This window comes from Schistocerca cancellata, chromosome 7 (genome assembly GCF_023864275.1).
Source record: "Schistocerca cancellata isolate TAMUIC-IGC-003103 chromosome 7, iqSchCanc2.1, whole genome shotgun sequence".
Lineage (NCBI taxonomy): Eukaryota > Metazoa > Arthropoda > Insecta > Orthoptera > Acrididae > Schistocerca > Schistocerca cancellata.
The window spans coordinates 479,095,741-479,109,743 of record NC_064632.1 but is presented as its reverse complement, the minus strand read 5'-3'; the positions used below and the strand labels follow the sequence as shown (position 1 = coordinate 479,109,743).

The following is a 14,003-nucleotide window of genomic DNA, read 5'->3' as shown; positions in this document are numbered from 1 at the left end:
TGGGGAGCAAAAAACTGATGATAGTCAAAGTAGAGAGGAAATAAAATGTAGACTGGCAATGGCAAGGAAAGCGTTTCTGAAGAAGAGAAATCTGTTAACATTGAGTATAGATTTAAGTGTCAGGAAGTCAATTCTGAAAGTATTTGTATGGAGTGTAGCCATGTATGGACGTGAAACGTGGACGATAAATAGTTTAGACAAGAAGGGAATAGAAGCTTTCAAAATGTGGTGCTACAGAAGAATGTTGAAGATTAGATGGGTAGATCACATAACTAATGAGGAGGTATTGAACAGAATTGGGGAGAGGAGGAGTTTGTGGCACAACTTGACTAGAAGAAGGGATTGGTTGGTAGGACATGTTCTGAGGCATCAAGGGATCACCAATTTAGTACTGGAGGGCAGCGTGAAGGGTAAAAATCGTAGAGGGAGACCAGATTCAGAAGGATGTAGGTTGCAGTAGGTACTGGGAGATGAACCACCTTGCACACGATAGAGTAGCATAGGGAGCTGCATCAAACCAGTCTCTGGACTGAAGACAACAACAACATTTTTTTTAATATAGTAAAATTTTTGCAGAAGTTGCAAATACAGATAATTACTAGGTGTGCATAATTTTAGTTTTTAAGATTCATAGAGGTAGTTCCTTTCACAAAATTTGTTATTTTGTTGCAGGTTCCATGACTTTTATGAGATGACGCCTCATAAGTTTCAGAACAAGACAAATGGAATAACCCCTAGAAGATGGTTGCTGCTCTGCAACCCTGGACTGGCTGATCTCATTGCAGAGGTAAACTTAATGCTCAAGTGGGTACCATGCATGTACATCTACATCTACATATACATATACATCCATACTCCACAAGCCACCTGACGGTGTGTGACGGAGGGTACTTTGAGTACCTCTATCGGTTCTCCCTTCTATTACAGTCTCATATTGTTCGTGGAAAGAAAGATTGTCGGTATGCCTCTGTGTGGGCTCTAATCTCTCTGATTTCATCCTCATGGTCTCTTCCCGAGATATACGTAGGAGGGAGCAATATACTGCTTGACTCCTCGGTGAAGGTATGTTCTCGAAACTTCAACAAACGCTCGTACCGAGCTACTGAGCGTCTCTCCTGCATAGTCTTCCACTGGAGTTTATCTATCATCTCCGTAATGCTTTCACAATTACTAAATGATCCTGTAACGAAGCGAGCTGCTCTCCGTTGGATCTTCTCTATCTCTTCTATCAACCCTATCTGGTACAGATCCCAAACTGGTGAGCAATATTCAAGCAGTGGGCAAACAAGTGTACTGTAACCTACTTCCTTTGTTTTCAGATTGCATTTCCTTAGGATTCTTCCAATGAATCTGTCTGGCATCTGCTTTACCAACGATCAACTTTATATGATCATTCCATTTTAAATCACTCCTAATGCCTACTCCCAGATAATTTATGGAATTAACTGCTTCCAGTTGCTGACCTGCTATATTGTAGCTAAATGATAAATGATCTTTCTTTCTATGTATTCGCAGCACATTACACTTGTCTACATTGAGATTCAATTGCCATTCCCTGCACCATGCGTCAATTCGTTGCAGATCCTCCTGCATTTCAGTACAATTTTCCATTGTTACAACCTCTCGATATACCACAGCATCATCTGCAAAAAGCCTCAGTGAACTTCCGATGTTATCCACAAGATCGTTTATGTATATTGTGAATAGCAATGGTCCTACGACACTCCCCTGCAGCACACCTGAAATAACTCTTACTTCGGAAGACTTCTCTCCATTGACAATGACATGCTGCATTCTGTTATGTAGGAACTCGTCAATCCAATCACACACTTGGTCTGATAGTCCATATGCTCTTACTTTGTTCATTAAACGTCTGTGGGGAACTGTATCGAACGCCTTGCGGAAGTCAAGAAACATGACATCTACCTGGGAGCCTGTGTCTATGGCCCTCTGAGTCTCATGGACGAATAGCGTGAGCTGGGTTTCACACGATCGTTTTTTTCGAAACCAATGCTGATTCCTACAGAGGAGATTTCTAGTCTCCAGAAAAGTCATTATACTCGAACCTAATACGTGTTCCAAACTTCTGCAGGAAGGGTAAATGAGTCAATTTGTAGTGACACTGCTTCATATACCTGCTATTATTGTTGGTCAAACTCAAAACCTCAAAAAAGAAAACTTTCATCCATTGTGGGTGTGGAATACTGTGCCTGTGATGAATAAGAATGTTTAGAAATAACTACTAAATTTTTTTTATTTTACCATTACTGTTTCATGTCACCTGATGACTTGTCATTAGATGGTATAAAGTTCTTCACAGTTGTTTGTTGCGTTGTGGGGAATGTATGGTGGTGGCAAGACAGTAAAATTGAAACAAGTAAGCATTGAATGTGGTAAAGTATGGGGTTGGTGCATAAGTTCATAGTGTTATTCCGTAAGTTTAATAAACACAAGAGATACACATAACAGAGACTTTAACCATCAATAATATAGTCTCCTTAACTATTTACAATAGTCTGCCAACATTGGGGTAACTGTTTGATTCCGTGACTGTAGAAATCATGTGGTTTTGAGGCTAAGAACTTGAGTCACGTTTGGACCCCATTTTTATCCAGAGAGGAAGTTCGTTGAAGGGTGTTTGATAGAGTGTGGAAAAGGAGAAAATATGAGGGCACAAGATCAGATGAATAGGGTGGGTGCGAATGACTTCATACCTCAACTCCTGTATAGTGTTCTTTGTCAGTCTAGCAGCATGCAGATGGGCATTATCATTGAGTAGCATCACTTCATAGAGCTTTTCCTTATGGTAGCATAAAGACACAATTTCTTGTCACCAGTAATACAAGATAGGAATGGACACTTTTGTTGGCGAGCCAATTGATGATAACCAATCAGACATGCACATATGGTCACCTGCTGATTTTTGTGATTTCAGCGGAGCGCATGCAGTATGCATACACCTAATTTTTTTATCCTTCCCTCTGCATGCATATGTCACATGATGGCGGAATGATCACAGTTCTTCACATTTGCCGGTTCTTGAATACAACGACATGTATCATTGTGGATTAATGCCTTTAAACACTCTTCATCAAACCCAAAGGTCTTCCTGAATGTGGAGAGTCACTGATGTCAAAACAACCCTCCTTAAAACAAGAAAACCATTTTCTTCCTGTGCTCTGTCCAATACAGAGCACAACTGTTCCTGGCTGCCTTCACTGCTGTCACTCCTCTATTGAAATCAAACAGAAAGATATGTTTGAAATGTTCAGATTTCTCCCCTTGGTACTCCATTTTATAGTGTCCACAGCTCCGCTCACTATCCCAAAGTGACAAAATGACAGTATGTAAACTCAAGCAACCAGCACATCAACATGAAAAACAAAAATGCTACAAACTTATGTATCAACTTAATATCTGGAGTTATGCACATCATAAGGTTGATTTGACAATATTACTTACAATATTGCTGTATTACTATAAGTATTTTCATCAGTAAGTAACACCACCCTTATGACTAAATAATTCCGGATACTTTGCCACATTCAGTGTTTGCTCTTGTAAGCCCTCCGGGGATATAAATATATCACTCAGTATATTTGCACATCATCTGATAGGCATGGTGTGGAAGGATACATTTTCCCACTTCACATCACATGACAAAACACTCACATCAGATTCAATGACTGCTGCAAACCACCATGGTTTCACTCATCAACCAACTGATGTTTACAGCAAAGTCTCTGGAGTATCTATTGATGATGACGTTGCTTGGTCTTTGTTGATATCTGTAGTTGACATTTGTCTAGCACGCAGACTTGTCAGTCTGTCTAATGTGAGATTGTGTCTAATTGAAGGTTGTCTTTTCAGTGAACAGACTGACAGCATAAGGGTGCACCAAAAGTGTGGTTTGTATCTGAGTGTTTACAGTTGAACCTGCAGACAGTGATAGCCAATACTGATGTTCAGTACTGTACTGACCACATGGTAGCCATCTCCAGAAGTATTTGGTTTTGTGTATTTCCAGAAAAAGCTGGAACTGTTACTTCAATGATTTAATTGTAAATAAGTCGTGATTGATAAAATCTGTTGTTGAAGCAGCAGACATGCAACCCATACTTTCTTCGATTTTTGTCTTTCCTGGCACAGCTGCATGACACCTCCCTCAATGTTACAACCAATGATTAAGAACTGTGTACCATTTGATGAAAAGTTGCTAAGTGGCTCGAAATTGGTAATGGTAAAATGAGAAAATTTGTGTCACTATAAAAAGTGAATTGTCAAAGTCAGTTAAATCTCTTAAAAAAACAGTAACTGTCACCACTACCTTGAGCGAATTTGCTGCTGTGTAAGGATGGTGTTTGGGCAGGGATAAGTGAAACTTATTTTAATGCATATTATTTTGATTTCTTATTTTTGTGTTAGATGTGTCCAGAATTAAAACTTAACCTGCACATGACTCTTCCTTAAAATGTTTATCATATCTAAGTATTTGTGGAAGTTTTCATGCAGTTATTCTAACACTAAGATTGTTGTTGCTGTGCTGTGTAAATTGACATTGTTACATTAAATGCTGCTTGAATATTTTAAAAAAGGTCTTGATGGAAAATTTTGATTGTACAATCATTTTCTCAGCTTCATACAGATTTAAAGCAATGAGTATTTATTTATTTATTTATTTATTCTTTAGAAAATTGGTGAAGACTGGATTGTGCATTTGGAGCAACTGCAGAAACTAAAGGCATTTTCAAAGGATGCAACATTCCAGCGAGCTGTCGTGAAGGTCAAACAGGAGAACAAGCTGAAACTGGCCCAACTGCTAGAAAAAGAGTATAATGTGAAAGTAAATCCTGCTTCAATGTTTGACATTCAGGTATCGTTAAAAGAACATATGAAGTTTCAGTTCAGTGACAAAAATATTTTTACCTTCTTTTGTGACACATGGCTACTCTTTTGTTTCCATAGGTGAAGAGAATCCATGAATACAAGCGTCAGTTGCTAAATTGCCTTCATATAATAACAATGTACAATAGAATTAAAAGGAACCCTAATGTCAAGATCTCACCTCGTACTATTATGATTGGTGGCAAGGTAAGCAATCAGTGAAAAACATCTACTTTTCTATTGTCGATCATGCATATTGTTAGTCTGTTATAACATTAATATTTCTTCTGTGTAAACTAACAATGATCACAACTGATTTCCAGCCATAACTTGTTTTGTTCACAATGGTCATTTGTCCACGTAGCTCCATTATTTCTCTGTGAAATATGAATGAGTGTCTTGTTAATGCAAAGGGAAAAATTAGTGCAACATTGTATGATTATCCCTGTCAGACATCTGTTTCCCACTGCTTCTCACTTATCTTGGTCCTAATGTGGCTGTGAAAATATCTTGACCATGCACACTTAACTTACTTCTTAGTATTCTTTTACAATATTTCATCCCATTTCCCTGTCAAGCCACTAAACTATCATTTGATACATTCTTCCACATAAATTGCTTCCTTGTACAGATGTTACATATGCTGTAGCCACTCCCTCTGGGATATTACCCTAATGTACTTGCCATAAATAATCTTCTCATTCATTTAAAACTTTCAGATTGAGGTGTCTTCATAAACTAGTAACTAAGTCTTACAGCTGTTTTCATAGATAACAGCATAATCTCCCCCTTTCACTTTCTCTCTATTTGCTTCATTATATTTATCATATAAATATGATCTAACTAGAATTATCAAATTAGTTTAAATTGTTGCCCCACAATATGGCTCACTCTTTGGTCAGTTGTCTGATGAGCAAGATCTGTGTATGTTGACAAAGGTTTAATTGATAAATTGGCTGTTAACAAACTTAAATGATCATGAGGAATGTCAGATAATCCTTAAGAAATGGACAAAAAATCAGCAGAAGCCTCTGCACCTCCTCCAAAATATGGTACTTATGTATAGACCTGATATGCCTACTTAAGTACTGGTATGGTTAATTTGGTTTTTGCTGTTTGAACTCACTAAAAAACCAACTTACACTAAATATTTCTTGGATGTGACAAAAGCTGGGCACACAAGTAGATTTTAGTGATGGACCACAGACATTTGTGGCAGTTTCTGTGCATTAGTGGAGGCACAACCTTGAGATTGTTACCTGTAGTACTGGAAAGTGCTGATTCGTCTTTCAGTAGATACACACACACGGGCAGAGTTTTGCAATGGGCCTCATTCAGCCAAGTCCGTAAGTTTTTGGCGAGCCAGTGGCTGACACACTAGTCTGACAGATGGCACGCTCACATCTGCTACCCTGCAATCTTTCTCACATAGTTTCTTTGAAATGATGTTCTATAGTGCACTCATTTGCGATCGCATGCACCAGCAATAAAGCTAGACCTCATGTCTCCCAAATGGTTTGAGATATCAAAACAGGATTTTGGCAAATGATAGCAAGCAAAGAGGAGAGTATGTTGCCATAAGGTAAACAAGTGGAACTTTCTTATCTACCGCAGTGTACAATTAACGGCAGACTTCTGCAGTAGAATGACATAATTTTTTGAAGGTCATCAATGTTGATGAAATGTGAGTTAGTGTGGCTGTGCAACAATGTAAGTGAAGAAATTGTACTTGTATACTTATACCAAGATTTTGACCTGGTTTGTCCTCATTTCCTCATTTCCTCATTTAATAAACCACTGTTTCAGCATTCTACCACAATTGCAATCGCATTAGGATGTTAGCGAGGTGACACTGTGTAAACCCTCCCTTGTTTTGTCAAAAGAAGCAAATTTTAACTTGCCAACCAGAGACAAGTAGGTGATACTCGAAATTTGCCGCAGATGAATACCTGGTTTATAGGTGACAGCAAGCTTTAGTTACTACAAGTAAAGAAAAGAGGATAGGCCCAAGACCACATATCTTGTCTGTGAAAACTGACACATGAGCAATACACGAACAAAAATGTAAAGAAATAGACTGTACAGAGAGATGGTTGGAACACTTCTATACGATACTCAAAGTGTCTTATAAAAACTAACAAAAGTGCCAAATGCAGAATACCCCACAAAACTGCAAGCAGAAAACTGGATAAAAGTACTGTAAGTAAAATAAAAATCTTTTACAATGAACTCTTTTTAGATGCAGACAGCAAGCCAGACTGTAAATATGTTTCTCTAGAAACCACTGATGATGCTTTATTTTAGTAAAACAAGAAACATTTGGTGACAGAAATACACATTTTATTGTAGTTGCAAATGCGGATTTAAAATGCCTTCAGTAATTTCAGAAATAATCTCAGAAAGGTTTGGTGTCTTGAAAGAGGCATAAAAGGGGGGTGGTGCGAGTTGTGTAAACCAACATTATAGTGAGTGCCTATAAAATGTTGCTGGTACAATGTTCATTATGGAAGGCTATTGCCCGTAAGTATATTATGTCCATTTTTACTGGCTTTATAAATTACTGTACTTCCAAAGGAGCCAAATGATGGATGAATGCCACAGTTTTCTTCCTAGCATCATCTATTCTTTCTCTTGAAGGTATAAACTATTTTAAAGTGCATAAATGTACAAGAAATAATAAGACACCTATAAAACACCACACTGTACAATGTGCTTGCAGTAAGACACAGTTGCAACCCCTAAAATCAGTTGCCTGTGGGCAAATTGGAGAGACTAGTTTGGTTGAGCAGGGACTACACCTTAGAGTGAAATGACGGGTCTGATTTCAGTGGGCCAGACCCATCAGATATATTTACAGAACTAGCCCATCACAGAAATCTGCTTGTATGCAACCAGCTAAAATGGGAGGGGCAATTCACCGCAGATTGAAAGAACCCAGAAAAATATTTTGCTCAAAGAATGTAGAATCTCATAACAATGCCTACGGTGGGAACAGCTCTTCGAAGTGTTAATTTTTCATGAGTTCAATATCAGCCAGTACTGCATATTACAATCGACATTTCCAGAAACAAAATCAAATATATGATTCAGCAACATACTTCAGGCATGAGGACATTTCATTGTTCAGCTAATAGAATACAATGAATTGTCTGTTGAAGTTGAAATCAAAACTGACTGTGAAGTTATCTGGACATGAGTTATCAGCCTTGGTGAACTCAGATTAATAATTGGATGCTTTTACTGGCCACCCGATTCTGCTGTAAGAGTTGTGGAACCATTCAAAGGAAGTCCACACTAAGTAGCACATAAATACCCCAATCATGCAAATTGGAGATAAATTTAACATATAGAGAATAATCTGGGATACCAGTGTATTCACTTCAGGTGGTACAGACAGAGAGTCCTGTGAAATAGTTGTGAATACATTTTCAAAAAACACTCTTCAGCAGTTAGTTCGACAACCGGAAATATTTTAGACCTTGTAGTTATAATCAGACCTGACCTTACCAACAGTGTGAGGCAAGGATTAGTGATTGTGATGTCATCATAGCAAAAATGTGTGCTAAAGTTAATAAATCCATCAAGAAACCTAGGAGAGTATTTACAGTACAAAGAGCAGATAAGCAGTTCTTGGTGTCCTACTTGGATAGTGAAGAGACATAATTTAGTTTCAGTATGATATATGTAAAGGAATTATGAGCAAACTTTAAATTGAATGTAAGTCTCGCCCTGGAGAAACATGTAGTTAGTAAGTGGATTAAGGATGGAAATGACTCAGTGTTGTTAGCAATAAAATGTGGAAAATGCTGAACAAGATATTTTTTTTTTAACTTTCGGGTAAAAAAAGAATGTGGAAATGTCAAGAGGCAAAGGTTGGCAGAAATTTGTGCATCTGTAAAGGATTAATGCACACAACTACTTTCACCACCATGCTTTGCCAAAGGATCTTTCTGAGAATATTCTGGTCCTGCATAACATCATTAAGCAGGCTGAAGGTTTCTGTCACTCGGCAACGAGTCTTGTGCAACAAAAGGCAATAAAAGGAAACCTGAAGTTTTAAATTTAATGTTCAAAAAATCATTCACAGAGGAGGATCACATTAACATACTATCATTTGACCATCACACAGATTTCCATATATAGGAAATAGAAATAGGCATCCCTGACATTGAGAGTCAACTGAAAGACTTGAAAACAAATAACTCCACAGGTCTGGATATAATCCCAGTTTGGTTTTACAGAGAATACTAAACAGCTTTAGTCCCTTACGTAGTTTCCATTTATCAGGAATCTCTCACCCAGCACAAATTCCCAAGTGACTGGAAAAAAAATGCCATCGATTCCTGTATATAAGGAGGATTTGAGAATGGACCCACAAAATTAGACCCATGTGCTTAGCATCAGTACACTACAGAATTATTGAACATATTCTAAGATCAAATACAATAATTTTCCTTGCGACAGAAAAGCTTCTGTCCACAAGTCAGCACAGATTTAGAAAGTATTTTGAAGTGAAACTCAGCTTGCCCTTTTTCCCCACGATATCCTGTGAACTATGAATGTAGGGCACAGGCGGATTGTGTGTTCCTAGATTTCCAGAAACAGTTTGACACAATGCTTCACTGCAGACTATTAACAAAGGTTTGAGCATATGAAATAGATTCTCTGATATGTGAATTGCTCAAAGACTTCTTATTTAATAGAACCCAGTACATTGTCCTTGATGTTGAGTGTTCAGCAGAGACAAGGGTATCATCAGGAGTGCCCCAGGGAAGTGTGATGGGACAACTCTTATTCTCTATATACAGGCTGACCCAAAAGTCGGTTAACATTTGAAAATGCACTAAAACACGAAACACTGTAGGTAGAGAGGTATAAATTGACACATGTGCCTGAATTGACACGGGATTTTATTGAAACCAAAAACAAATACAAAAACCGGCCACAAGATGGTGCTGGACAGCAACACATCAGTGAGGCCGCATGAAAATCATGTCAAACATGGACTGTCATGAGAAACACCTGCTGGAAGATACAACTTTTATGCAGAATGATGCTCCACCCCATATTCCTACATGTGTGAAAGATCTTTTGTGCATATCGTTTGTTGAGGCTTGCATGCTGGGCTGCCATGTCCATCGTGCTTGAGCTCCCAGACCCTAGGCCTCAATCTGTGTGATTATTGGTTGTGGAACTGCCTGAAGTTGCAAGTGCACTGTGACCGTCCAACCTTACTAGGGATGTTAACAAGACAACATCTAATGGAAATAACTCACCATACCTGCTGATATGCTATAGAGTACTGTTCACAACATTGTCCCTCAGCTACAGGTATTGTTAATGAATGTTGGTGAAATGTTAAGCATTTGTTATAAGGAACAAAATCTTTGCTACATATTAATTGTTGTGCTAATTATTGCTTTTGTATCATCTGAAGTGCCATCTCTTGGCTGTTTCATGTACATTTTTGGTTTTAATAAAACTCCATATCATTTCAAGCATGTGTGTCAATTTTTACCTCTGTACCTACATTATTGTGTGAAGAATTGAATTTTCAAATATTAATTAACTTTTGGATCACCCTATATATAAATTATCTGAGGACAGGATGAGGAGCAATCTGTGTCTCTTTCCAAATAATGCTGTAGAATATGGGAAAGTATTGTTGAATGAGTGTAGAAGGATACAAGATGACAGACAGAATTTCTATTTCATGTGATGAATGGCAGCTTGCTGTAAATGTAGAAAAATCTAATTTAATGAACGAGTAGGAAAAACAATCCTATAATGCTGAAATACAGTATTAGTGGCGTCCTGCTTGACAAAGTCGTGACAATTAAATATCTAGATGTAATGTTGCAAAGCGATATGAAATAAAATGAGCACATACGGACAGTAGTAGGGAAGGTGAATGGTCAGCTTTGATTTATTGGGAGAATTTAAGGAATGTGTAGTTCATCTACAAAGGAGACCACTTACAGAGCATTTGTGCAACACTCTCGAGCATTGCTTGAGTGTTTGAGACCCCACCAGATTGTATTAAAGGGAGACATGGAAGCAATTCAGAAGCAAGCTGCTAGATTTGTTACCAGTAGGTTCTATCAACATGTGAGAGTTGGGGAGATGCATTGTGAACTCAAATTGGAATCCTTGGAGAGAATACAATATATTAGAGAACAGCCATTTGCAGCTGACTGCAGAATGATTCTACAGCCACCAACATTTATTTCGCTTAAGAACCATGAAGACAAAGGCAGGAAAAATTAGGGCTCATGTGGAGGCATAGGAAATCGAGCATCTCCTGATTGAGTCCTGGAAATTTGATGATAACATTTGGATTCACCATGCATATAGTTTCATAAATAAGGGAGCCAGCATACCATTCTTGACAGGGCTTTCAAGAAACCACCTAGAAACTAGCCAAAGACTGGCAGTGCACCATACCAGTAAGTGCCATGCCTACTCCAAATATATTTCTGTCAGTTGTACAAATAAACCCATATTAACCTGCAGTAGTTGCACAGTGTTTAGTACCATCAGTAGTCACTGCGGTCTTTTAGTCCACTTGGCGATACATACAAATTTAAAAGTGCAAATCAACAAAGTAAATGAGAATATGCTGTTTACTATGTTTGATTTTAATGTACTAAGTACATACCTTTTATAAAGGTATATTTTTTTCTGTCTAGTTCCACTGAAATACTAAGTCTCCAAATATGTTACAATATTTGTGTGGATATGAAAAAGATGTTTAATAATATCGTAAACAGGATGATAGGCACACATTGGTTGCAACAGTTCTTTCAGTTTACACAGTTCAGTCACAGTCTTCTGTGTTTTAAAGATTCTGAACAAATAACACATGCATGTTCCAAACACAGATATTTACTTATTAGCAGCAGCTGTACCTGGTAGGTCTGTTTTCTCCTGTCACAGTATACACAATGTCCTCTCTGTTTGTTACCATAGTTGGTGGGCCTTGCTTTCACCCCAATTAGGAAAATTTCACAAATCCTTGAAGGAATATTAGACAGTATGGTACTCATGGCAGCTCGGACTCACATGTGTTCTGTAACAAGCTCATAAGACAACTGGTGCAGAAAATCTCTTTGTGGAGTGCAGCTGGCTGGGTTGTTGGCAGCATGAATCACTAAAGAAATGATGCCTCCAGCATTGAGTAATGAATAAAATATGACCATAGGCCATCAGCAAGTGTGTCTTGCACAATTTTAGACAGCACACAACTTGTCACACATGTCTATACCTCCTTTCGTCTTGTTACACATGACTATCATTTCTGCTTTGCCTGTCTCTTCATCAGCACTCTCATCATGGTGGAGACCCTATAACTGTACAAGATTTTTGCCTTTCTGACAATGGAACCTCCCCATCGCACCCCCCTCAGATTTAGTTATAAATTGATGCAGTGGATAGGCCTTGAAAAACTGAACACAGATCAATCGAGAAAACAGGAAGAAGTTGTGTGTCACTATGAAAAAATGAACAAAATATACAAACTGGATAGTCCATGTGCAATATATGCAACATCAAGGACAATGTGAGTTGCGGAGCGCCGTGGTCCCGTGGTTAGAGTGAGCAAATGCGGAACAAGAGGTCCTTGGTTCGAGTCCTCCCTCGAGTGAAAATTTTACTTTCTTTATTTTCACAAAGTTACGATCTGTCCGTTCATTCATTGACGTCTCTGTTCACTGTAATAAGTTTAGTGTCTGTGTTTTGCGACCGCACCCCAAAACCGTGCGATTAGTAGATGAAAGGACGTGCCTCTCCAATAGGAACCGAAAACATTTGATCGCAAGGTCATAGGTCAACTGGTTCCTCCACAGGAAAACACGTCTGATATATTCTATACGACACTGGTGACGGCATGTGCGCCACATGACAGGAATATGGTGTCGACCCACCTAACTTGCACACTTGGCGAATGGGTAAAAAGATTCTTCTACCTTGCCCGATTTAGGTTTTCTTGTGGATGTGATACACTTCCAAAAAGTGATGAAAACATAAGAGTTTGTCACATAAACTGCAACAAATGAATGCAACAGTTTCACAGTCGCACAGTTTTCCCTGTGCTCTGTCAAAACATCTTTTTTTTTTTCGTTTTCAAATGTTTCCATGTGTAGACCGTCAAATCCTGCATATGTCCAAGCAAATCTAAACATGTCTTGGAATTTTGGAGAGCGAAGTTGATTATGTTTGAGTGCCTGAACTTTAATAATTGTCTGAAAATAAAAAATTAAACTTTTCACTCGAGAGAAGATTTGAACCAAAGACCTCTCATTCTGCAGCTGCTCATGCTAACCACGGGACCACGGCGCTCAGAAGCTGATCCTTTCCTAGATGTTGCCTACCTTGTGCATGGACTACTCAGTTTGTATATTTTGCTTATTTTTTTCATAGTTCCACACAACTTCATCCTGTTTTCTCGATTGATCTGTGTTCAGTTTTTCAAGGCCTATCCCTGTGCCAACTTATAACTAAATCTGAGGGGGGTGGGATGGGGAGGTTCCCTTGTTAGCAGTACATGTTACAAGACTGCAAGATTTTCTGAAGGCAAACATATTTGAACCCATTGGATGCTTACTTGGCTTTGTGAATTCACGTGGCAATTCCTTTTTGTTTTTTCATGTGGTTCCTGATAAAGTTAGCCAAAAATCTTTTTTTTAGTGTTTCAACCAGCTGAAGATTGGTAAACCAGTTATCCACTGTGATATTCCTGTGAATTCCTTTGATGGAGGTAGACAGTCTCTGAACTACAGAGACTTACATAATATGGCCCCTCTGGTTTTGTTTCAACATGTACTTCCATATCAAGGGCATAATACATTTTGGCCTCAGAAAGGGTAAATATTTTTATTGCGTATTTGTTTGACTTGCGGGGTATATACAGTCTAAACCGACAATTGCCTCAAAATGCCTCTAACTTCTCCTAGATCGTGAGGTATTCAAAGGGAGTGTATGCTGTTATGCAATTCTAGACAAAAATATCAAAAGGTTTTGTATTGGAGCTAACTTGACATGTTTCAGTCTCTTGTCAACTTGTTGTCAAATTGCAGACAGCTGAGAAGGAAGCAAAATCTAGACAGTGACATGGTGACCCT

The 14,003-nt window shown here is 38.4% G+C and overlaps 1 protein-coding gene across 1 annotated transcript in view; it reads left to right on the top strand.

Annotated features, from left to right (window-relative positions):
* Positions 1 to 14,003, top strand: part of LOC126092609 (glycogen phosphorylase) — a 165,522-nt gene that overhangs the window by 146,507 nt on the left and 5,012 nt on the right. Inside the window, exons 10-12 of the mRNA XM_049908311.1 lie at positions 673 to 787; positions 4,691 to 4,873; positions 4,966 to 5,091. Coding sequence (XP_049764268.1) covers positions 673 to 787; positions 4,691 to 4,873; positions 4,966 to 5,091 — 424 coding nt within the window. The remainder of the gene's footprint in view (positions 1 to 672; positions 788 to 4,690; positions 4,874 to 4,965; positions 5,092 to 14,003) is intronic.